At 60.1% G+C, this 24,195-nt stretch overlaps 2 protein-coding genes across 3 annotated transcripts; both read right to left on the bottom strand.

The window, feature by feature from the left end:
• Window positions 1–4,681: 4,681 nt before the first annotated feature.
• FGF5 (fibroblast growth factor 5) lies at window positions 4,682–10,697 on the bottom strand. Its single transcript, XM_038136785.1, has 3 exons — window positions 10,409–10,697; window positions 8,130–8,233; window positions 4,682–5,161 (listed from the first exon to the last, which is right to left on the bottom strand). Exons 1-3 carry the CDS (start codon window positions 10,683–10,685, stop codon window positions 4,826–4,828), a joined length of 717 nt encoding a protein of 238 aa, XP_037992713.1. The 5' UTR covers window positions 10,686–10,697; the 3' UTR covers window positions 4,682–4,825.
• Window positions 10,698–17,075: 6,378 nt separating this feature from the next.
• On the bottom strand, window positions 17,076–22,087 carry PRDM8 (PR/SET domain 8). Of its 2 annotated transcripts, XM_038136781.1 has the most exons (5): window positions 21,728–22,087; window positions 21,450–21,604; window positions 19,851–20,071; window positions 19,390–19,621; window positions 17,076–19,176 (listed from the first exon to the last, which is right to left on the bottom strand). In XM_038136781.1, exons 3-5 carry the CDS (start codon window positions 20,067–20,069, stop codon window positions 17,792–17,794), a joined length of 1,836 nt encoding a protein of 611 aa, XP_037992709.1. In that variant the 5' UTR covers window positions 20,070–20,071; window positions 21,450–21,604; window positions 21,728–22,087; the 3' UTR covers window positions 17,076–17,791. The 2 variants fall into 2 exon arrangements, with proteins under 2 accessions (XP_037992709.1, XP_037992710.1); XM_038136782.1 differs by lacking the exons at window positions 21,450–21,604; window positions 21,728–22,087 and adding an exon at window positions 20,664–20,793.
• Window positions 22,088–24,195: the final 2,108 nt, after the last annotated feature.

The following is a 24,195-nucleotide window of genomic DNA, read 5'->3' as shown; positions in this document are numbered from 1 at the left end:
TGCACTTCATGTTACAGGTGTAGAAATGCTTTGGCATTTGGTGTTTCTTGCACCCCCAGCCACTGAAGCATAATAAAAAAGTGACCTGCAGAGGCCGGAAGGTCAATTATTCAGATTATATTTTGGTGGAATCACTTGACATAACACCCAACGCGAAACTTAAAAAATGAAAAAGAACTTGTTCTCCCTCACTTTTAATTTTCCAGTTTAGGGAAAAAAGCAGGGTAAAACAGGTAAGGAAAAATAGAGAAGAAACAAAGCGCAAGACCTACTATTAACAAGTGTGCCAAAACACCTGCTTTCTGTGCCTTTTGTAATCAGAACACGCTTTCATTAGACCTGATTACTTTCCTAGGAATTTAAATTTACATGTGTAGATGTCCATCCAGTAGGGGCAGGTGTTTCTGAGCCCACTGCTCACAGCTAAAGGATCAGAGGAGGAGTGGCGCAGAGGGGTCCAAAAGTGCCCAAGAAAGGTTCAAGCTGACTCTATTTGGGCAGGATTATTTGAACCCAAGGTGCTCTGCAGCTGCCCCAAGCCTGGAGTTGGCAGAAACAAAATGAGCTCCCCTCTCCTGCCTCATTTTCTGCCCCCTCTGATCAAGGAAGAATCACACAATTCAAATGACAGTAGAGGACTGGTGAGACCTGTCCAGTGCCCCAGGATGGCTGGCACTGGGGTTCATTCCCTCCTCTGGCTGATGGAACTTAAACCCAGGTTTGGTTTGGATCAGTTCCATCCTTGGCTATGTTCAAGGCCAGATTAGACAGCACTAGGAGGAACCCAGACCAGTGGAAGTTGTCCCTGCTCATGGCAGGGGCATGGAATGCGATGAATTTTAAGGTCCTTCTCAAGCAAAACCATTCTGGGATTCTAGGATTCTTTGAAAAGTCAAGCCTGCATAATAATAATAAAAAAATATTTTAAAAGGCATTAAAAATAAAAAAGTCTGGTTTTGCCTGAGTTAGGAGCTTGAAGCAGGATAGCCCATGAGGTATGGCAATAGCTGAACCATGCAGCACATGTGCTCCTGGCCCACCAACGCTACCAAAGACGTTTGACACATGCTATTAAATTATGCCATAATCACCTCACAACACCAGAAAAAAGGGAAAATTACACAGGAGAGCGAAGCTACTCAGTGGCTCTACTGTTCACCAGCTATGCTGACAGCCTAAGTGCTATAAAAAAGCTTTTTAGCTCCTCGTAGCAAGGTCCCCCCCAAACTACTATTTGTGGTAGTTGTTAATGTATTTCCCTCAAGAGGCCAGGAATGCACACGAGTAAGTGTTTGAAGGCGCACACACCAGGGAATCAGAGTGGAGAAAGGGCAAGAACAGAAAATCCGAGGGAACCAGACACAGGATACGATAACACATGACTGCAAAGCCCAGAATTCCCAAGGCACACTCCGCTTTCACAGCAAGCGCACGCCCCGCAAGTGTGAGAAGCCAGAGCCAGAGCTAAAAAAAAAAAAAAAAAAAAAAAAAAAAAAAAAAAAAAAGGCCTAAAATCCAAAATTGCATAAGCTCTGCCTGATGAGCTGCCCTTGCCAGAGACTTTTGGGAAGTGCATCAAGACAAAGCTCCAAGGCTTTTCCAAGGCAAGTTGGAGGAGCAGGGACACACCCTAACAAAACAGCCCGTCCCGGGTAAAGGACCGCGTACTTTGTGACAGCACCCACAGCCAAAAGACGCCTGGCTTTGACCCCCTTCATCCCCCGGAGCCTGAAGCCTTGGAAAACACACATTTGGGGGCCACAGCTTCGGAAGGAGGGCGCAGGTAATGCCCTTACCTTGGGGAGCCGCCGCGCCGCAAAGGCGTGCCCGGAGCGGAGAGCGTCCCACTCCTCCTGCTGCTGCCGTCCCACGAGGGGCTCCCGGCCGGGGCTGTGAGCCCCGAGGCACCGGGGCTGTGAGCCCCGAGGCACCGGCGGCCGAGGGATGCGGGATGCTGCGGCCGCTGCCGCTCCGGGCCGGGCACTGGCGGCTCTCCGGAGCGCGGCACACCTGCGAGCCACCGGCCCTCCGCTCCCTCTAGAGCTGGCTCCCGGCAGGGCGCGCTGGCACTTCGGAGATCCAAACCCCAGCGTTTGGGACCCTTGGGATGTCGCTGTGACGCAGCTTGTCCAAGCACATCGCCCCTGGGAACGACTGAGCGCCCAAATCGCCCTCCCTAAGCCCTGCACAGGATCTCCTACGCCTTTCTGGGCCAGGAGCAGCAAAAGGCTGCCTTTGCCCACTGGAGCCAGCCCCGCTGCCAGCTCGCCTCACACCTCCGGACCGCCGTGCCCGCCCCAGTGCCCCTGGGTGCTCCGCTCCGACGGACTCCAGCCCTGTCCAGGGCTCTCCAGCCCTGCACCTCTTCCCTCCCTCTGTCCCTGAGATCCCTGAGACCCTTCAGCTCTTACATGTGTTCATTTTTCTTTTCTCACCTGCTCAAACTCTGCACCCCATAGGAAATCCTCTTCCTTTCACTCCTGCTCAAGGCTGCTCCTTCCAAGCCATGGATTCGGGAGTGCAGGACACACACAAATCCCCCTGGGGGATCTGGAACAAGACATACACCCCTGGCAGGGGGGGAAAAGGATGGGAATGCTTTCTTCCTCTCAGAAGGTCAATGGATATCTCCAAAACCAGGGAGCTGGGGGAACAGTGCCAGCTTGCTGCACTCTGCTGCACTCCTCACATCGCCCTTCTCCGCTCCACGTGGATTTGCACCTCCTCTGAAGGTGACGATGGTCTGGAAAGGAACTTGGGAATCCTCTTTATCTTCTTGGGTTTCTGGCTTGTTCTCCCCAGCACCGCAGTGGTCCCTCTAAGGTGGCTGAACAAAAAAACAGAAAAAACCACTCCCAACAAATAATTTAAATTTTAAATCTAACAGAAACATTTACCACGTTCTCAGGCCTTTAGTGCCCTGCTGCTGAGCAAGCCCAGTGAATTCCCTTAAAGAAGGGTGTCCAACAGGAACGGGGAGTGGCTGCTGGATTCCCTGACCCTGCTCTCCCCCGGCACAGACCTCTGTTTCAACAGCACAACTGTTTTAATTATTATTACCACAACAGCAAAACATCAGCTTTTGGGTTTTTTTCCCCAAAAAAGATTAAATCAATACCTTGTTTCCTCTGAGGGGATGCAGCGGCAGCAAGACCAGCACATTCGCTCCTCCCTTACCTGCCTGGGCCGGGGCAGCACCTGCAAAAGCTCTGATTGCATGAGCTCACGGAGACCAACTGAGCATGAAGCACTTGGATTCTGTCTCTGCACAGTCAGAGAGCCCAGCTGGAAGTGTCGGGGAACGCAGGACACCCCAGCTCACCTGCCCCTGCCGTGACCCAGGTGCAAGCAGCTGCCCCGGAGGAGCCATCGGGAAGGACGCCCCGGGGCACGGTCTGGGGGGCACAGCAAAGGGAGCACACCCAGCCTTCAGCTCTGCTCCACCCCATCACCGCTCGTTTTCTTTTTCCTTCAGGAGAAGGGAAGGAGGCACAGACAAGGCAAGACATCACACAATCAGGTTATAAAATAAAACACAACAGTTTTATTCCAGCGTCCCCATCCCGTGGAGCACACGTGTCCGGCCAGGGGCTGCCAGAAGGATGACAAAGGCGAAGAACCACGATCCCAATGGAAACAGCCATTTGTACCACATTCAGATGCGGAGAGGAGGCTAATTATTGCTGCCGGACGCTGGCAGGGCTCAGGTCCTGAGGGGCCCTGCCAAGCTGAGCCCACCTGGGCTCCTATTAAGGCTTCACCGGTGAGGTTCAACGCTACCAGTGCCTGTACGTACAGCAACACTGCTCAACACCCACTACAAACTCCACGTGCACAGCTACTCCACAGGTCACGCCGCCACGGAGAAACAATTCCACATCAGGGCCGCCAGGGTGGGACACACACTCCCCAAGGGACAAACAGCTGTAACAGCACTTATTGCCACATCGCCAAAAACAAAATCCTTGCTCCCTGCCTCTGCAAATGTATTGAGAGTGATAAAATAAATCAGCAGCAAAAACTGTCGGACAAAACCAGTGGGCACCCGGGGGCCACGGGTATCCCTGTCCCGTGGGGATACCTGCGGGGGGACTCCTCCAGGGAGCGGGAATGCCCCGGCACCGGGGCAGAGGTATTTTGAAGCAGGCATCCAATCCGTGCTTGGATGGACAGGAAGAGACTCGCTCCTCCAGCTGTCCAGGGAAAAACGGGAGAGACCGCCAGGGGCGGGCTACAAACAGCCACCCTCCCCCAGCCTGCGACCCCACAAAACACATCCACGCAAAATAATATGTCTATTATTGCCAACAACGGGTTCGAAGAGCACCCCGCAGCACAGGTAAGGCGGCAGAGCTTGCAGGGCTTGGTCTCTGGGTTGAGCTTGCGGAAGGGAAGAGCTGGCTTCCAAGAGGAGGGCAAGGGACAGACCTGGATGTACGGTGCCTGAGGTATGGTCGGAGGAAAAAGTGCAGCAAGAAGGAGATGCGAGAAAAACAAACAAAACCGCTTGGCTCTGAACATCTCTCTCGTGTGAAAATGATTGTCAAAGGAGTCACTAGTGAAAATAAGGTAGGAAAACACGTTCGCTGTAGAGGTACCTTTCTACTTGTTCCAACAACAGAACGCTAACCCGAGGTCCCGTCCAGCGCTCCCAGTTCACCGCGGGAATTCTCCTTGGCAAGCCCGGCGCACGCCTCCTCTTCTCCCAAGGGAAGACCTCGATGCCGGCACGGCTGCCCGGGAGCTTGCCCATGTCCGTGTGCGGAGGGACGCACGGGTCCCCCGCGGGGTGACCCCCGAGAGCTGCCCGGTGCCTGGTGCCGCGCTACCCAAAGCGGAACTTGAGCCGGTACCTGACGGGCCCGGGGCTCTTCCGAGGCGGGGCCGCCTTGGGCTTGGGCGGCGGGGGCTTCTTCTCGGGCAGGGCCACGGTGAAGGCGAGCTCGGGGGGCTGCGGCTGCCAGAAGCGGGGCAGGAAGTGCGTGGAGACGTGCTGCGGCCGGGCGCGGGGGCTGCAGCCGCGCTTGGCTTTGCCCCGCTTGTTGAGCGCCACGTACCACTGGCGGCCCGAGCGGGGGCTGCGGTGCACGGCCGAGGCGTAGGTGTTGTAGCTGTTCTCCTGGAAGCGCTCCCGGAAATGGCAGTCCACCGTGAAGCGAGCCTGCGGGGACACAGGGGACACCGCTCGCAAGGGCCGGGGGGCAGCTGTCCCCCAGCCGCAGCGCTTGCTGGCTGGGCTGCCTCCCCAAAGCGGGCCCTAAGGAGCGGCTGGAAGCACGGGGCACCAACACCGAGGGTGCCAGGCACCCAACTGGCTGGAAAACCCTGGCTGGAAAACCTACCCCTACCCTGGGGTAGGTACTTCAGGAGCTGTTTGCCACCCAGGTTTGGGCTCTGCTGGGAAAAAACCTTCCAAAACCAAAGAGCAGAGCCTAGCACTGCACCTGTGTGCCCACAGCCCCGGAATCCCCATCTGCAGCTCCTGCCAGCCCCTCCAAAATGCTCTGCCACGCTTTAACCTGATGGTGGGCACAGTACCCGGCACCCTAAAAGCTTCCCCAGCTCCACTTGGCAGAAACACCTCTGAACCACTGACACGGAGGAGATGCTGAGCTCTCCAGCTCTGAAACCAGCCACCCAGAACAAGACCCAACCCCAGCAGGGCTTTGTAAGCACAAGGAAAGTGTTCAAAAGCCCAGATTTAACCCAAGAAGCTGAGCCTTACAGCTCAAGCGACACAGCCCACAGCCTGCCATGCACATTTGGACTCACAGCACTTGGATTTAGGCCTTGTTTAGCTTGCCCATTCCAAGAGACACCACCTCTGTGATTCATTTCAGCTCTGCCATCTTCCATGCACCCTCCCTGCTGTCTGCCCCGTGCACGGGCCTCCACCTGCCCCAGCAAGGCTTTGCTGACCCCTGGTACTCCCTGAAGCCCCAGTGCTCAGGCAGGACACCCCACATGCCTGGGAAGCCTCTGCCCTGCCCTGGGAAGTGCATCAACAGCTGCCTCACCATGGTCCTATCAGACTTGCCCACGTCCCGGCTTCTCAGCTCATCACTGCACCGCGCCAGCCTGGAAAAACCATTTTTGCCCCACGTAGGGCATGGGGGACAGCCACATGGCTGGCATTGGACCTGCTCTGCAGAGCTCCAGAGCAGTCCTGGAGTCAATTAAATTTCAAAACCCAGTTGAGCAGAGATTTGCCCCAGCGAGGAATGCGGCTTTGTGGCCGCTCCTGGGAAAGGAGAATTACCTGGGCAAGTCTGTCCCCCCGGGGTCCGTGCTGGACAGGCACAAAACCCTTCCCACCCGCTCCGTGCTAAAAATGGACAAACAGGAGAGCGAGGATTTACCAACGAGGAAAAAGCCATCTGTGCACGCAACTGATAATTGCCGGGATAACTGTCATCTTCTGAAGCTGGTGCCTCTAAAAATGAACCACTCGCTAATTTAATTAAGCTGGCATAAAAAAAAAAAAAAAAAAAAAAAAAAAAAAAAAAAAAAAAAAAAAAAGAAAGAAAAGGAAAAGAAAAGAAGGAGGAGGAGGAGAGCGCCTGTAAAACACTGAGCTGGGATGGAGCAGAGCCCGGGAGCGAGTTCTGAAGGAGCCCAGATTCCTGCAGGAATGACTTTTGCCTGCGGTTCAGCACGAAGCCCCCGGCCTGAGTCCCGTATCAAAGCGCTGCCCTGAGTGACGGGCACAGGACGTGCTTTGTACTGCTCGGGACTCATTAGGCCATGAAATAACCTCCGTCCTGCCAGCGCTGCAAAGAACAACAGATGCCGGGTTTGCATTATTGGCATTGTTCAGCCCAGCAATCTTGAGACATTTGGGTCAAGTTTCTACAAATTTGCAGCTTTCACCCGAGCGGGGCATCGTGTGTCCTCACCCCTGCCCTGACCCTCCTGGCTGAGGTCCCTCTCCAGCCCTGCCCTTTGTGTGTCAACAATTAACCGTGCACCAACGAGGCTTGATTTAATATCTGCCTGTGCCAGGGCATAAATCAAGGCTGCAGCTCAGATAACAGGCCCATTGTACGCCGGAGGGAAAGGCTCTGGAGGGTCCGGCCATCGCGCTCTGCCTGCTTCCCTCTGCTCCCCATCCTTTGCCTCTCCTCCTGCTTGGTCCCTCTGCTCTCGCCTCATGTTATTTCCTCCATGGAACCATTCCCCTTTTCCCCCTAGATCCCATTCATGCTCCTACTTGATTTCTTAACAGAAGCAAGCACTGGCTCACCCCCTAAGCATCAGTAGGCTGCAGGAGCAACACACCAAAAAGGCTTAAGGGAGAGAGAGGAGAGTTCATAAATCCCCCTGCAAGTGATCTGCAGCCCCGGGCAGTGCAGGCACCTCCGTGACATCTGCCCTGGGGCCGGGAGGTTTATCTCGGAGCTGCGGGGTGGGTAACAGCTTTTCCCCTTTCCTCAGCCCTGGCCGGGCTCTCTGGGAACCACCCTCGGTGCTGCCTTACAAATGCCCTTGGCTGGGTGGCACACGAACACACACCTTCCAAAGGCACAGGGGCTCACTGTCTGCTTAAATGGTCTCTGGAGCTGACAGCAAGAAACAGGGAAGCAGCATCCTGAGGCTGAAGGAAGCAGCAAAATCAGCTTACAGATTCATTCGACACAGAGAGCTCAGAAAGGCCTAACGAGACCTGCAGGAAACCTCAGCAGCCTTCAGGAAAACATCCTGCAGAGCAAAGTGACCGGGATTTCCCCACCCTAGCCGCAACATCCTTGCGCAGCACGGAGCTCACCTGCCCGGCTTCCCTGCGCCCAAGGGCAGGGCCAGCCCGAGCGGCGGGGCTGCCGGCGCCGGGAGACATGTGGCTAAACCCTTCTGCGCGATCTGCGGCAGCGGCGGCTAAAAATAACCCGGCCGTGCTCGGGGAGCAGGCTCCGCTGATGCAAAGCGCACCGAGCGCGCACCAAAAGGCGCGCTTCTCATGGTTCAAAGCCCTGAGCAGGAAGGTGGGCTCGGGGGGCCGCAGCTCCACCTGTCCCCTCCGTGTCTGCGCGGCGCCGCTGCCGCCGGCCCGGCGTGCCAGAGCCCTGCCGCCGTGCCGGCGTCACAAAGCCTTTAATACACAACACATACTGGTAGCGGGGGGGTTTACTTACACTTGCATGGAGTTTTCCTTTTTTTGACATCGCTAAAAATTTGTTGCTGAAAACTCCTCGTATTCCTACAATCCCCTGAGACACAGCAAATATTTCCAAAATACCTAGGATGACAGAAATCCCAGAATAAATCACAGTTCTTTTCACATCGGCGTGACAGAGAAAAAAATAAATACAACTTAGTCTGACAGGTTTGCATTTGCTCTCCCACGTCCCTGCTCCTCAGCTGCCTGGCTCCACCCAGCTCCTGCTCCATCCCTCTGCCTCACACTCATCCACTCTGGGATGGATACAGGCTGGTGGCTGGGACTGGTGGGTTTTTTTTAAAGCTCCATTTTGGGGCACAATTCCTGGCTGGGCTGTGGTGGAACAAGTTAACCCCTGGGGAAATCACTACACCAGCCTGCTGGGATGGGAGCTGCCCACGCTCATCCCACGGACACTGAACTCGGGAAGTCCCACAAGGCAGCTGGGACTGGAGGCACCCCTGATGCTCCCTCACAGCCCAGCCTGGGCAGCCCAGCCACGGAAATAACGTGACTTTTCTGAGCGTGACGGGGGGTTCTGGCCCCTGACGGGGCACGCAGGACCTGCAACTCCTCTGACACAAGAACTGCAGCCTCCGCGCATCCCGCAGCAGCAGCACCGACACATCACCTCCCCGGGCAGTGTGGGCTAACTCGGGCAGAGGGTTGGGCATCCCCCCAAGCCCTGCCAGCTGGGGGGCAGCACCGCATCCCCAGAGCTCCCCTTGCACCCCGGCACTGCTGCCCAGCCGCAGCCCCGGGGGCTCAGTGGCCGCGGCCCCAGAGGGAGGAGCCCGCAGAGCATCTCGCCGGCCCCCACAGGGCCGTGGGATTAACGTGCGGGGAGCCGACACGAAGCCACGTTAAATCCCCCAAGGCTGGGTATCGGATCACCGCTTCCCACGTTTATTTTAAGGAGGAAGCGCATCGCCCTGAGGCGCCCAAGTCCCAGCACCAAGGGCCTGGGGGCACTTTGGGGGGGGGGGGGGTTCGGGGCTGCCATATCCCTCCTGCCAGAGGCCATGAGGCTCGGCAGCACCACTGGAGCAAGGCAGGTCCCTTGTCAAACACCCGTCTGTCCCCAAGGGCACCCCCAAACCTCCGGCCCTTTGGGGGTGGCCCTGCTGCCGTGGCAGACACACCACCGTTCATTGGGGTTGCCCGGGGTCAAGCCCTATTTCCCTGAGGCCGAAGCCCAGGCTTCCCTGCCAAAAGCCATCTTCTTCCTCCTGAGGGCCTCCTGAGCGCCACAGCCCAGCCCTGCCCCCCTGTCCCCAGCCAGGGCTGGCTCTGCTCCCACGTGTGGAGCTGGCGTCGCTGTGGCCTTTCCAGGGGGGATAGCTCAGGTTAAGGAGGAAGGAACTGAGCATAATTCAGGTCTCTGCAGGACAGCCATAGCACCCAACTCCTGCCAGCTCTTCCAAACCTGTGTCTCCCAACACAGCCGTGGTGGCTGGGGGGGGCCTTTTCCTATCCATCCTCTAAACGCCTCCATGCCTGCTGTGCCCATCAAGCCCCAGCAGAGTTCCTGGACTCCTGGCATTCCTGCCCAGGGGCTGCTCTCCCTCATGGAGCCACGGCACAGTCTGGGCCCCAAATCCTTGGGTCCTGGGCAGATGTGGCGGCTGCTGCGTGAGCGTTCCCGACAGCTGAGCCACGCACGCTGCCAGGGTCACCTCGGGCCCGAGCCCTCAGGCTCCTGGAGGGATTTTCCATCCCCACCTGCCATTTCATTTCCCCCTAGCAGGATATCATGGCAACTCCGACCAAAGGATAAGCCATGAGTTAGCACAGCTTTCTCTCAGGGGAACGTCAGCCTCAGTCCTATTTTTAAACTGAATATATCCTATCGCTGTGCTGGGAGAATGAGAATGCAGAGAGAGGGATGGAAAAGTCCCACAGGGAAAGGACTAAGGAGGGGCAGCATCTCCTGCCCCAGGTGCCTGGCCCGGGGCTGCGGTGGCAGGGCACACCTCACGCTCTCACACCGTCCCCACGGGCTCACTTCCTCGGGCCGGGCGAACCCCCAGGCGGCACTTCCCGGAGGAAGACAGGCGGCTCTCACGGAGCCCGCAGAGCACGGCCCCCCCGGCACCCCAAACGCCCCTTGCCGGGCCCGCCACGGCTGCAGCCCGCCGCGGGCGAGGGCGACAGGAGCGAGGGGCTCCGTCAGCCCCGGCGGGGGTGACAAGACCGCAAGGACAGGGATGCTCAGCCCCGGCAGCCCCCCCAGAGCTCCCGTTCCCCACTCACTGAGCGGACTCGCGTCGTGGGCGCCGTCCACGCGGCCGTCGGGGTGCAGCTGGAGGTGGAAGCCGATGCCCACCCGGCAGTACAGCCGGCCCCGCCGCCGATCCGGGCGGCTCCGCGGGAAGCGGCTCGGCCCCGCCGCCGCCGCCGGGGAGGAGGAAGAGGAGGAGGAAGACGCGGGGGCGTTGCGGCCCCGCTGCGCCCCGCCGGGCACCTGCTCTCGCCGGGCGCGGGCGGGCAGGGCGAGGAGGAGGAGGAGGAGGAGGAAGGACGGGCTCATGCTGCCGGCGGGCGGGAGGAGGGAGGGAGGGCGCCGCATCCCGCTCCGCTCCGAGCCCTGGAGGGGGGGACCGAGCACGGGGGGAGCCGGGCCGCCCCTCCCCGCTATTTATAACCGGGCGGCGGCCCCGCACCTGTGCCCGGCCCCACGCCGCCACCCCCCATCCCCCCCACCCCCCGTGCCCGCGGCAGATGCGGGGCTCGGGGCGCATCTATCTAGGAATTAACTTGTCCTCCTCGCCGGGACGAGGCCACGGGGCTGCAGGACCCTGGGGACAGGCTCGGGTTGCAGCCCCCCGCCCGGGGTTCGGGGGGTGACACGGCAGCTGCACGCCCAGCCCAGCCTCGGGCAGGGGGCTGGGGGCAGCCCCCCGAGCCGCAAAGCCGCTCTCCCTCCCTCCACGGGGCCCCGCTCGGCCCGTGGGGATAACGGGGGGTCCCCATCACGACCCCCCAGCGGCGTCTCACGGCCTGCGGGGAAGTGGGGGTGGCCCTCGTCGGTGCACAACATCCTCCTCGGTTCCCAGGCAGGGGCACACGGCCCCCAGCCTCCCGCCACCGTCAGGGTGACCCGCACACGTGCCAGGGGTCCCCCAGCACCAGCGGCCGTGCTCGTCCCCAAGCACAAAGACAACGACGGCGCAGCATCGCCGCGCAGGAAGAGACCCAGCAGCAACAGCCCATCCATCCCCCTGGCACGGCTCCACATGGATTAGGCTTTCCTCAGCTCCCAGAGCCGCTCCAGGTCCCCAAAGCCACCGGGGAAACCTCCCCTCGACCAAAGCCAACAGGGGCCAAACACGCCCTGCCCAGCCTACAGCCCCCAGTCCGCCCCTCTGCGCCCTCAGCGCTCCTGCCAGCCGGGCTGTCCCCTAAACCCCAGCCAGGATCTGCCCCTCTGCCCTCCCAGGGGTGCTCCTGGCTGGCGGGCTTGCCCCGGCCACGCGGGCAGGGATCGGGTTCGGCAGGAAGGAGGCAGAGCCGGTGGCACGCCGGAGGGTGACCTTCGGCTCCCGAGGAAGCTGAAGGTCGGGGGCACAGAGAGGGACACGCACTTGAGGAGCCGCATGCAGCCTGGTGGACACCTGGCACAGGCTGGTGCGAGCAGATGATCTCACAGCATTGCTGCCATTTCAAACCATTTCTCAGCACATATCTATATCCACGGGGCTATATGCACACGCGTTATATATAGACATGTATACATAGACAGCCCTATATATAGATGCGCATACCTGGAGGAAGCTCAGGGCACTCAGACCTTGTTTACTTCTCCCAGCTGGAGTGGCTAGCCTGGCAAAAGCCATGACTTCCACTCACCCAGCTCCTCTTGAATTACACACACATGCTGATTCCGAATCCGGATCCACGAGGAGGATGAGGACCTGCAGGACTTCCTCACCTCTTGAGTGGTGTTTGTGTGAGACTTCCTGTGCCAGCACAGCTGAGGGAGGCACGGCCGCCTTGCTCCAGGAGGATTTCCTCTTGGGCATCTTGCTGTAAAGGCTGCAGCTGGTACAGGATCACGGCAGCAAAATCCCTGTTTTTCATCTGGGGCAGCAGACCAGAAACCACTTCTGCAGCTGACGGTTAAAGGTGAATGCAATAATGTCCACAGTTACCATCCTGGGGGTGACCAGGCACAGCAGAGCCCAGAAGCAGAAAGGAGGCACCTGCATGCCCAGAGATACCCACCCTTACAAAAGCTGCTGTGCCCAGAGGTTCCCCAGCAGACCCAGCCCCCTCAGCTTTGACCATATTGTCCACCCTCATAGTTTCCAACAGCACTCCTGGTACCACCCTGGCTGCCAGGCATCCTCTGCTCACTCACACTGCTTTTATCCCCCTCCCCAGTGAATAATTTCCAGACAACTCAAACCTCCGAGGTGGGAGGGGGCCCACCAAGAACTCACACCAGCCAGGTGGGCTTGCCCAGGCTGGTCCCCTAGACCCACTTTTGGAAGGAACCCCACTGCAGTGAACAATCCTGGCCCTTTGGGGGGGGGGGGGGGGGCAGGGAAGCAGCAGAGACCTTAGGGGTTCACTCTTTACCTGTGGGGTGTTTTTTGGTTTGGGTTTTTTTTTTTTTTTTTTTTTTGTAGACAACTTCAGGACAGTATGCCCTTTCTCTGGAGACTCCCGTGTCCCCCTCAGAGCAATACCCAGCCACCCTGACTGTGGAGAAGTGACTCACACAAGCTCCCGTGGCACACGGTGTGTTTTCATCCTCACCGTGCCACTCCAGAGCCCGCAAGCAGTGCTGTGGGCATGACCTGCGTGGTTCTGGGTGCTCCCTAATTCTTCTCCTGCCTAACACATCAGTTTCAAATACTCCAGGCGATCCTGCTGCACAGCTCAAAAAAAAGCCCCAAGAAGCACCAACATAAAAACAAACTAAACACGAGGCTTAAACCTAAATAAATAAGCAGACGTAATAGCGAACTTCCTGGAGCAATTGTGTGTAATTGCCTTCGGCAGTAGCAGCCCTCGCTCACACACACCAGCAGCTTCGGAAGCCTAATGCTGATGTTATGCTACTTAAATTATTCAGGGCTCGGTTACAGAGAAAACTCAGCAAATGGAGAGGATAAGCTGTGTTTAAAGTGTAAAATTCCCCGACTGAAGATGAGACGGACTCTTCTGAGCCTGTTTGATCTGCTGCAGAGCACCGGGCCTGCAAGTTGCACCGCAGGAGCGCTCCCCCCTCCCAAAACCAGCCTGGTGCTACTTAATTGCCACTTAAAAATATGCCAGGCAAAGCGTGGAGAGACATGAGACCAGCCAGCGGAGCCTGGAAATGAAACCTCTGCAATGAGGACGTGCCTGAAGGAGACTCACCGCAGTCAAATGGAGATGGCTGGTCCCCAGGTCACCCTGCACGTCCCTCTGGAAGCGTCCCCACTCCTGAAACACTGAGAACTGCAACTGCTCGAGGAGCTTCACAGAACCAAACCGTGCACCAGGAGGACGGGCCTTAAAACAGGTGAATTTAATTGAGATGATTGTCCTCCTCTTTCTTAATTAAGAAGATCATTACCTTCAGGTGGTGCGGGAAGCACAGGTGCAAGTGGTTAACATGCCCCACGGGCACAAACGTCACCGAGGTCACTCAGAAGCCACCTCACAAGACGGAATAAGGAAAGAACACAAATTCTAACAAGTGAAAAGCACTATGTCTTTAAATAAAGCTCAGAGCACGGCAGGCATTCCAGCATTCTGCAGGACAGCAGTGTATCTCACAGAAACACCCCCCCTGCGCTTGGGTTCTTGTTTGTGTTTGTTCTAAGCACACCATCAACACGTTCTGTACTGGGCCAGGTCTTTCCCCACTCCAAATCAGTCCTTAGCAGCAGGGAAAGCAGGGAAGAAATACTGTACAGCTCATGTGGCTTTCAAAACTAGGCAACTACTTCAGCCTTTCCTAGACATCCACAGCTGAACAACGCCTTTTCAAGAGCTGGGTAGCGAAACCCGAGTAGCTGATTTTCCAAATGTAATTCCAGTTAGAGGCTAGCTGGAGATCGGCACTGTGCACAGAGGAGCTCGGCCTCCTTGCAGCAGTGGCAGCAGATGTCCGTCTGTCCGGCACGCTGCTCAGCACCTTCACACACAGCACAAAACCCAACACACAGATTTTGGGACAGCCTCCTCAGGCTGGCTGTGAGGATGCTCAGAGGTTGTGAAAGCCTCGCCTGGACGCCTCTCTCCAGACCTAAGGGAAATGTCACCCAATGTGACACTCTGTACAGCCCGTGCCCACAGTGACAAGCAGTTCAGGTGCCTGTGTCCAGCTGCCCGGTGCTAATCCATTCCCAAACCTACACAGGCACAGCTCCTGCTGGCTGGGGCAGGAGGGGATCAGGCTCCAGGGCAGGTAGCTACCCCCAGCCCCAGCCCGAAGGGGCACAGGCTGTGGGGCAGCCCGACTACTGCGCCTTCAAACAGAAACCTCTGTGGGTGCAAAGCTGCCTTCTGCTCCCCAGGAAGAGCATTAATATCAGGATTTGGTGGAATTATTAAATTATTATCATTGTTATGATTGGCAGCGTGGCCCAGCTACAGGGAAGATGGAGCAGTCTAAGTGCTGCAGGGCACAGGGAAGGGGCTCCCCAAATCTGAAGGCTGCCCGTCCTCATTCCCAGCTCCTACTTGCTGTTCCTCTGCAGCACATCGAAGATGCCCCTTGTGGGTGGGTTTCAGAGGCAGATGCGTCTGTGGGCTCTAGCAGAGGCTTACAGGGGCAGCTCTGTCCCAGAGAAATGCCCAGGCGATGCCCCATGGAATGGAATTTTATGGGCTGTGATGTGGGGTGAGGACCCTGCACAGGGGAAAGACAGCTGGTGCCACAGCCCAGCCTGCTTCTGTGCTGTGAGAGACACAGCACAGCATCAACCACGGACAGGGAAAGACATCTCAAGAAGGAAAAAAAAAAAAAAAAAAAAAAGGAAAAAGAAAAAGGAAAAAAAAAGGAAAAAAGAAAAAAATGCTTTAAACAACAAAAAAAGGGAGATTCTCATCCTGCTTCCCAAGCAGCAGAAATGATGACAAAGGAGCAGTATGTGGCAATGGTATCCACGGCTCTGGGGAATGAGAGACTTGCTGTGGCCAAGCCCCGATCCCAAAAGGCCCAAGGGGAACTTCTGTGAACCCTCTCCATACAACACCCAACTCCACAGCATCATGGGCACTGCCTGCCCTTATTACAGCACGTTGTGCTTGTGCAGGAAGCATTAGCTGGAGCTGGATTTATCGCTTTGGAGTTTGAGATCCGATTTCAGCAAAACAAAGTCTTGGAATAAATTTCCTAGTCTGTAGATTTTTGTACTTTTAGACAGAAACAGCGTGAGCTTTGTGTGGCAGTAACAACGCAGGCATCTGCTGCACCACACGTGCCCTAACAGGATTTTTAGGGGGCTGACAGCAACCCCTGATCCAAGCTGGATGGGAGAAGTCCTGGGGCTTAGCACAGTGCCTTCTCAGAGAGTCCCAAGGAACACAGAAAGCACGGTGCTGCAGGAGGCTGCCAGGGCAGCGCAGGGCAGGGCAGGGCAGGGGCACAGCACACCACTATGGCTGCGAAAAGCCACACAAGATTTGGGGTAGATGGAGGAGACTGTGAAACCTGCAGGTGTGTGCCGGGTTCCCGAGTGCACCTTCGCGCAGGGGAAGCACCATCCCTCCAGCAGCACCAGGACAAGCGCGGGGAGCCAGGGAGAGCATAACAAACACCGCCGCTATGAACGCCGCCGGCTGCGGGAGGAGCCAGCCCCGAAGACGGCCGGGGGCTGCTGGAGAGGCGAAGCTGCCGCCTTAGAGGAGCCCGGAGCATCATCCCGGGAGAAGGAGCCCGCCGGCAGGCCCGCTAGCCCCGCGGCGGCCCCGCTAGGTGGCGGTGCCCGCCCGCCTCTGCCGCCCCCGGCATCCCCGCAGCCCGCCCGCATCCCCCGGAGCTCCGCGGCAGCAACCCGGGCAACCCTCAGAAACGGGACGCGCAGGGTGGCACCGCTTTTTAAGGAAAACCCACGCGGTAATCAGTGTCTCGCCCCCGCAATTAACGGCAGCAGGTGAGGCTATGCGTGTTCCAGAGGCGGGGAATGAGAGCAGGGCGCCGCTTCGGATCCCGGCGTGGCTGGGGGGTTATTGCTACCGGGTGCCGAGGGGAGCAGCATCAGCGGGAAGCCGGGCTGCCCGCGGCGGCGGCTGTCCTACGAGAAGCCCCAGGCTCTTCCCCAGGACCTGTAGAGGCTTTCAGCAGGTCCGGGTACCCGTGCCAACCCCAGACCCCACGGCAGCCGAGGCCGGTGGCACCTGGACCCCACTGACGTGACACTGCGGGGCTCTCACGCTCTGCCGTGGGCTCCGGCTATGCACAGCTCCGGCTTTGGGATTTTTCCCTGCCAGTGACCTGGCACAGCGTGTGTGGAAATGGGTTTCCTGCACATCGCCGGGCTGCACGGCCCCCGGGGACCATCTATAGCCGTGGCTAGGGTGAGGGGCAATACGGGCTCCTGGAAGAGGTGAGGTGGGAAAATAGCAAAACACAGAAAGAGAGAAAGAAAAGGAAAGACGGGCAGCAAGAAAAAGAAAGGCAAAATGAAGGAAAATAAAGACCACCCAAAAGAGGAAGGAGAGAGGAAAGGAAAGGAAAGAAAGGATGAAGGAGAGAGGTGAAGGCTGAATAAAATGCCGGACAAAAGCAAAGACGCACAGAGGAAGGACGGACAGATGTCGGAGGGGCCGAAGGGAGGCAGGCGAGCAGGGAAGGAGAGCGTAGAGAACAGGCGGCGTGGTCGGGCTTCTCTGCCCTTCCTTGCGGCCCGGTGCGGCCGGGGACCCCATTGCCACCCCTCGGTCACCGCCCACTCCCCCGCATCGATTAACGTCCAGGTGCTTTGAAGAAAATAAAGTCATTTATTGTCAAAGCATCCAACATACCCGGATAAACTATAAAGTTTAATAAATCCTTTTTTTTTTTTTTTCCAGAGGGGCGAGGAAAAAAAAAAAAAACCCAACCAAAATCCAAACCCAAACGGGAAAGGGAAGGTAACACGGAACTACCGAGACTCCATTCCACGGGCACCAGTGACACTCGGGGGAAAGGGGCGCGGGCGGCGGGGCCGGACGGGGGTAGCGCCCGGTGCATGCAGGACCCCGGCCCGCCGCCCGCCGGCCCCGCCGCGCTCCCCTCGCCCTTAGCTTCATATCCAAAATAAAAATTTACCCTGACATAGAATTATTATTACATCTAAACCATAAGTGCTTAATAATTTAAGTAGAAACGTATGACAAATGCATCAATATGTTGCAATATATGACATTTTAAAAAATGTATTTTTTAAGTAATTTGATTTTTTTTTTCCCGGTGCTTCTCTTCTCTCTCTCTCTCTCTCTCTCTCTTTTTTTTTTTTTTTTACCTTCATTTTTCTGCTTCTTCTTCTTCACCTCCTCCTCCTCCTCCTGCTCACCCGCTGCCCTCCCCGCCCCTCCCCGGACTGTGGAAACGCGTGCATCGAAGGGGAAAGGTGGGAGAGGCGGGCGGCGCGGGTGTTCCCCGCTCGGGGGTCCCGGGCGGGTTGCCGGGGCCGGGGTGCTGGGGGGCTGTCCCCGCTAGTTGTGGGAGGTCATGTGGCGGGAGAGGTGGTGGCGCTCGCGGAAGGACTCGTTGCAGATGGGGCACTTGAGCTTCTCCTCGCGGCGGCGCTTGACGAGGGGCTCCAGCGCGTATTCCTTCTTGTGGTGGGAGCGCATGTGGTAGACCAGGTCCGAGGTCATGCGGAAGGACGCGTTGCACTTGGCGCACCAGTTCTGAGCCGGCAGGCACAGCGAGGTGAACGACGGCGGCAGCAGCGTCAGCGCCGACGGCAGCTGCAGCTGCAGCGGCCCCGCCGCCGCCGCCGCCACCGCCGCCGCCGCCGAGCTCTTGGGCCAGAAGGCCGTGGTGTAGAGGAAGGGGCTTTGCTTGGGCAGCCCCCCGCCGCCGCCGCCGCCGCCCGCCGCCTCCCCGCCGCCCGGCAGCTTGGCGGCCAGCGCCTCGGCGGCGTACAGGCGGGCGGGGGCGGCGGCGCCGTCGGGGCAGGGCTCGCCCAGCCCGCCCAGCTTGGGACCCAGCACCAGCGGCGGGACGTGCGGGAAGGAGCGGGCGGGCTGCGAGAAGGCGCTTTTCCTCTCGTCGGCGCCGCCGCCGCCGCCGCCGGGCCCCCCGGGGCCGGCCCCGAGCTGCGGCACCGTGCTGAAGGCGCTCCCCCGCGCCGGGCTGCCGCCGTCCAGGCGGGCGGCCAGCGGGCCCCCGGCGCCGCCGCGGGGGCACAGCCCCGGCTCCGCGCCGCCCGCGCCCGGGGAGCCGCGCTCCGGGCCCTCCTCGGGGCCGCCGTCGGGCTCGGGGCCGCGGGCCGCCTTCTTCACCTCCACGAAGGCGCTGCGCTTGGCCTCGCCGGTCTCCGGGCTGGGCGGCGCGAAGAGGCGGCCGCCCTCCTCGAGGCCGCAGTAGGAGCCGGCGGCGCGGTACTGCTGCTGCGGGGCGCAGCCCGGCTCCTCCTTGGGCGCCGCCGGCAGCCCCGGCCGCTCCGCCGGGAAGCGGCCCCGCGCCGCGCCGGGCCCGCGCTCCTCCTCCTCGGGGAAGCGCCGCTTCGCCTTCCCGGCCGCCGCCTCAGGGCCGCCCTCGGGGGGCGCCGGCCGCCCCGGGGAGCCGGCGCGCCCGCCGCGGGAGTTCTCCAGCTCCCGCGCTAGGTTGTGGAAGTCCGTGGAGGGCTTGGTGCTGGCGGCGGGGCCGCCGTCGGGCCCGGGGAAGGGGTGGTGCGGCGGCCCGCCGGGCTTCCCGAACTTGCCGGGCTCCTGCTCCTTGCCGGCGCCGTCCTTGGCGGCGGCGGCCTCGGCGGCGGGGCCGATGTCGGGGCCGTGCAGCCTCTTGGGGCAGCGGAACCGGAGGTGTGCGGCGAAGGGCAGTTCGAACTGGAAGCGCTGGCTGCACTCGGGGCAGGCGAAGGGCGGCGAGCCTGCGTCGGGCGGGCACGACAGACAGACACAGAGGAGAGAGAGAGAGGGGGAGAGAGAGAGAAAGAGAGAGCACCATCAGCCGGGGCCACCGACGGGATGTGCGCCGAGAGTTTGGGGATCGGGAGCGGGGGATCCCGAAGCCGACCGCCGCCTCCCGATTCCCCCCGGCGGCAGGGAATTCCCCCCTCCTTCCTCCCGCCCGGGGCACCCACCGTTGGTGCGGGCGGGGGCCCGGGCCGGGCCGAGCAGCAGCAGCTCGGTGAGCTCCTTGCCGTACCACACCAGCAGCTCCTCGTCCTTGGCGATGCGGCGCAGGGAGCGATAGAAGAGCTGCCCGCTCTTGATGTAGGCCTCCAGGTTCTGCTCCTCCCGCTCCCGCGCCGACTGCACCAGCCGCAGCCACATCAGCCCCTCCGACGAGCCGTTGGCCGCCGACGTGTCCACCTGAAAGCCCGTGTTAAAATCAATCCACCGAACCCAAAGACAAGACAGACCGACCGACCGACCGACCGACAGCACGGGGCCAGGCAACAGTAGGAGCGGCGGCGGCGGCTCCGGCGGCGCGGCTCTGCCCTCGGGGACAGCCTCCCGGCGCCGGGGGCTGCCCGGGCCGAGCTGCGCTCCGCGGCGGGGACGCGTGCGGGCTCCGGCCGACGTGGCGAGCGGCTCTTACCCGGAATATGTAGGGGACGGTGCGTTTGTCGGTGGACTTGAGGGCTATAAAGGCGATGCTGTCATACAGGGACGTGTGGCTCAGGACGCAGGGGCCGAAAATGGCATTTTCCGGGATGTCGCAGGTGGTGTAAACGCTGGTAAAAATGTCAGTCAAGCACTGCTGGACCGTCTTGGCATCCCCGTCCCATATTCCCCGCTGGACGCCGGCGTCCTCCATCCCTGCGGGCGGAGAGAGGGGCAGAGAGGGGCCGTTACCGCAGCGGGTCCCGCTCAGCGGTACACCGGGGTGCCCCGGAAAACAAAATAAAATCGACTTGAATTATTAAATAAAACATTGCGAAAAAAACTCCAAAAATAATTTTAAAAATACAGAAAGATAGAAAGAAAAAAAATAAAAACAAAAAAGCAGGCGAGCAGTTTCTCCGGTTTGTGAAAAAATTTAAAGCAGGCTCGAAGCTGCGAGAAGAGGCGAGGTGCGGGGACTCTGCCGCGCTGATTTTTTTTTTTTTTTTTTTTTTTTAAGATATCGCGGCGGAGCTGGTTCCGAGCAGGGACCCGGGAATCCCACCGGCCACGTCGCGTCCCGAGCAGGCGCCGGGTCTCCCTCGCGCAATCCCCGGAGCCGGGCCGGGCTGCGGGCTATGCCGGGGGAGCGGGTGGGTTCCAGCGGCTTGTCATTGTCGCCGATTGCGTGTCAGCTCACCTCCCGCTCCGCGCGACAAGGGGAACGTATGGCTGCTCATTATCATAATCCAGCACTTTCCCTCCGAGACTTTAATTAAAAGCAGCAAGCAGAGGTAATTATTTTTACCTCGACACGCTTATTTATGGAGCAGGGTGAGCCCCGGCTGCCGCGCGTTACGAGGGGAGGGATGCGGGCGGCGGGCAGCTGGCGGGGCGCGGGCAGCGGGCAGGGTGCGGGGCCGGCGGCGCCGAGGCCGGGGAGGGAGCATCGCGCCCGGCTGCGGTGCCCTCGCCCTTCCCGACCAGATTAGCGCACGGCTGCCTCCCCCCGCCCCATCTGCCATCGAAATCCGTCGTTTGGGGCTGGCTCGGGAAAAGACCGGTGCTCCTCCCGGTGCGCCTGCTGACGGCTGCCGCCGCTCGCACCGGGCACGGCTCCGCCGAGCCGCCGCTTCCCCCCCCGATTTCGGGGTACGACCCGCACCGCCGGGAACTTCACCCCCCTTCCCCCCGGAGCGGCGGCGGGGGTCCCGGCCCCTCCCCGGGAACGGAGGCCCGGGGGGAAGGCGCTCCGGCCGCCTCCCCGGCGCATCCCTTCCCCGAAGGAACGATTTCGCCAAACGAAACCACCGGCAGCGAGCGGCCCCCGCCGAACTTTCCTCCCGGCGGCGGCGAGCCCCGTACGGCTCCCCACGGCGCCGCATCCCCCCGGCTCCCCGGGCCGCCCCCGGCCCCGCGGCGCTGCCTCCCCCCGGCCGCCCTTTGTCCGGGCCGGGCGGCGCCGGGGCCGCTCCCGGAGGCTCCCCCGCCGGTCCCCGCAGCCCGGGCAGGCCCGCCGGCAGCACGGCCATCGCCGGCATTGTTCCCGCTCCGGGGCGGCGGGGGGCGGCGGGGCCCCTCCGCCGGTACTCACCAGGGACGGTGGGGATAATCCTCGCCCCGACAGTGGCACAAAGGCGGCTTCGGGCTGGCTGCCTCGGGCTCTCAGCGCCGCTCCATGCCGGGCCGGGCCGTGCGGGCGGCGGAGCGGGAGGCGCGCGGTGCAGACGGACCCGGTGCAGTGAGGGGCTGGCACGCAGACACACACTTTTTGTTTGCTGCACATAATCTGCCCAATGACGCGTGACAGCCCACGTCCCTCCCGTTAACCCCTTCGGGGCTGCCCGCTCGCCGCCCGCCCGCCCCCCTCACCTGGACCCGCCGCCACCGGGCACCGGCGGGGAAGGGGATGGGAAACGCGGGGCGCGTTCCCCCACCGACCCTCTGCCGGGGCAGGGAGCGCGTTCGGGGCCGCGGCTCCGCTTCGGCCCGGCGGGGGTGCGGGGCGGGGAGCGGGGGTGCCCGACGGCCGCTCCTCCGCCCGGCGCCGCGATCCCAGCGGCGGCTTCCCGCCCTGTCCCCGCACCTGCCAGGTAGGGGCAACCGGACAGGCAGAAAAAAACCTCCTCGGCGGGACGGAGCCGAGTGGGGATGCCCGTGCCCGGCTCGGCGGAGCGGAGCGGCCCTCCTGCGCTGCCGGCGAAGGCCCGGCGTGCGGAGAAGCGGCACCAGGCAGCCCCGCGCTCGCCGCCGGAGCGGGGCAGGGGGCAGCCCCGGCCGGAGCCCCCCGCCCATTCCTAGCCGTTCCGGGGCGGGGGGCGGCCGCCGGCTCTCCCCCTGCACACGCGGGGCTCCCGCGTTCGCCGAGACGCGCGCAGCTTCAGGGAACAGAGAGGCGCGGATGCTCTGTGCCGAAATAAGGGGTTTATCGCGTGGAAAAGTGGTTACCGGTCCCTCCCTGATCGGCGTCATTTCAGATACAAAACAGATTAAAAAAAAAAAAAAGAATAATTAAAAATAGAATTTGAAACCCTTAAACTAAAAAAAAAGAAAAAAAAAAAAAAAGGGAGAGACAAAGCGTTTTCCAGGGGCGAACGGAGCGGGGTTTGCAGAGAGTGGGCTGATGTTTGGCTTTCAAATTCACTTATCCTCCACATAATTACGATTTTCCTTGCATTAGGATTAAAGGCTGCATATAATATGCTTTCAACATTTATCTTATTAATTCGACAAAACGCAGCGTCTCCTAAAAGGGTGATTCTCATAACATTAAAAATATGGGAGCCTGTAAAAATTTGGATGTCAATTCCTGCTTTAAACGTGGTGGGTTTTTTTCCTATTCCTGTTTCTTTTTCCTTTTTTTTTTTTTTTTCCCGTCAGTGCTGCAGCTCTCGCTGTAAGATATAAATTGTCCGAATGACTGTCATTAGTGGGGGGAAAGAAAACCTACGCGCTAATTTTATTCGCGAGAATTTTAAGGGACACCACAGCACATACACGATCTCAAAATCTGCTTCGGCGGGATCCAAGCTACCGAAATTCCCTGGGATTGGAAAGGACCGCAGAGCAATTTCCGAGCTTTTATCCAGCCTCTGATGCCCCTCTAAAAGGGGATTCCAGGGAACAGAGTCCTTCGACCTGCAGAATGGCTTTGGGACGGGCTCTTTCTTTTGGAGTTTCTGCCGGGGGTGCGCCCACCGCAAACCCCGCAAAGCCTGGCGCCGGCGGCGCTCTCCCGGCCTCGTGAAAATGCCTCACCGGGATTTTTGGGGGACACGGGGCAGGTGCGCCGGGCCCGATCCGGTCCCCGCCGCGCCGCCAGCGAGCGCGGTGTCACCCAGCGGGGCCGTGCGATCGCTGCCCGCCGCCGCCCGGCTGCCGCCCGCTCCTATCTCGGTACATCCATGTATTTTCTATTCGCTTGTTTTCCCAGAAAATCTCTTGCGGAGAGCCAGGGGAAACCCGGGCTGGGGAGTTCCGGCCGCTGTCCCAGGGACCCCCGCAGCGGGCAAACCCCCGCCACTCCCCGCTCTCCAAAAGCACAGCCCTTGCTCTGCCGAGCCCCTCTCGACGGCACCAGCGCGGCAGGGACCAGCGCCCGGGCAAGGGAAAAGGGGAAGCCCCAGGAGCAGCGGACAAGCCCGGCTCCTGAGCTCAGAAGAGCTGGGCTGGCGAGCCAAATCGCCACGGAAGCCAGCCCTGACGGGCATCAAGGCCCGGAGGGGCGGCCCAGGGCGGGGACCTGCTGGGGCTTCAGGTGGCCGTAGGGCTGGCAGAGTGGGGATGCCTGGATGCTGGGACACCGTTGTCACTAACCACCGTGGTAACCCTCTTCTGCCCGCGGTGAGTTCGTGTGGGGATGGCTGCAAGGGACAAAGCAGCTGCTCCCAGGAGTGTCAGTCTTCTCTTTCCTACCTGACCTTCACGCAGGAAGGGGAGAGGAGAGGGACCAGGAAAGGCTGCTCAGCCTGTGCTCAGAAACGCTCCTGCATGCTTTGGGAAACACTGCCTGAGTCGTGTCATGCGCCAGGCCTGCGGGTGTGTGGTTACTCCTGTGAGGAGACACATACACAGCTGAGAGTCACTCCCAGGTGACTGCAATAAAATCACTCATAAAATAAAATCACCGAGAGAACACACAGGTTCCCAGGGGCACACGAGCCCAGCCACTCTTGCTCCTGTGGGGTCAGGGCACCGTGGGGAAGGGGCACGAAGGGATGCTCTAAACTGCCTTGCTACTCTCTCTGCCTGCTGCTGCCAGGGGCAGGGCCAGCTGTGGTCCCCGGGAGGTGCACACCAGGTGGAATGGAAAATCCACTTAAAATGAAATGTGGAGCCAC

This window comes from Motacilla alba, chromosome 4 (genome assembly GCF_015832195.1).
Source record: "Motacilla alba alba isolate MOTALB_02 chromosome 4, Motacilla_alba_V1.0_pri, whole genome shotgun sequence".
In the NCBI taxonomy this organism is placed as follows: Eukaryota; Metazoa; Chordata; class Aves; order Passeriformes; family Motacillidae; genus Motacilla; species Motacilla alba.
This window is presented reverse-complemented; position numbering and strand designations above follow the sequence as displayed.

Coding starts and splice junctions, on each gene's coding strand:
- FGF5 (XM_038136785.1), bottom strand. CDS start 10,685: ATGAGCCCGTCCTTCCTCCTCCTCCTCCTCCTCCTCGCCCTGCCCGCC. Junction 8,234..10,408: donor CCACGACGCGAGTCCGCTCA/GTGAGTGGGGAA, acceptor CTGTCATCCTAG/GTATTTTGGAAATATTTGCT. Junction 5,162..8,129: donor AAGGAAAACTCCATGCAAGT/GTAAGTAAACCC, acceptor GTGTCCCCGCAG/GCTCGCTTCACGGTGGACTG.
- PRDM8 (XM_038136781.1), bottom strand. CDS start 20,069: ATGGAGGACGCCGGCGTCCAGCGGGGAATATGGGACGGGGATGCCAAG. Junction 19,622..19,850: donor CCGTCCCCTACATATTCCGG/GTAAGAGCCGCT, acceptor ACGGGCTTTCAG/GTGGACACGTCGGCGGCCAA. Junction 19,177..19,389: donor GGCCCCCGCCCGCACCAACG/GTGGGTGCCCCG, acceptor CGCCCGACGCAG/GCTCGCCGCCCTTCGCCTGC.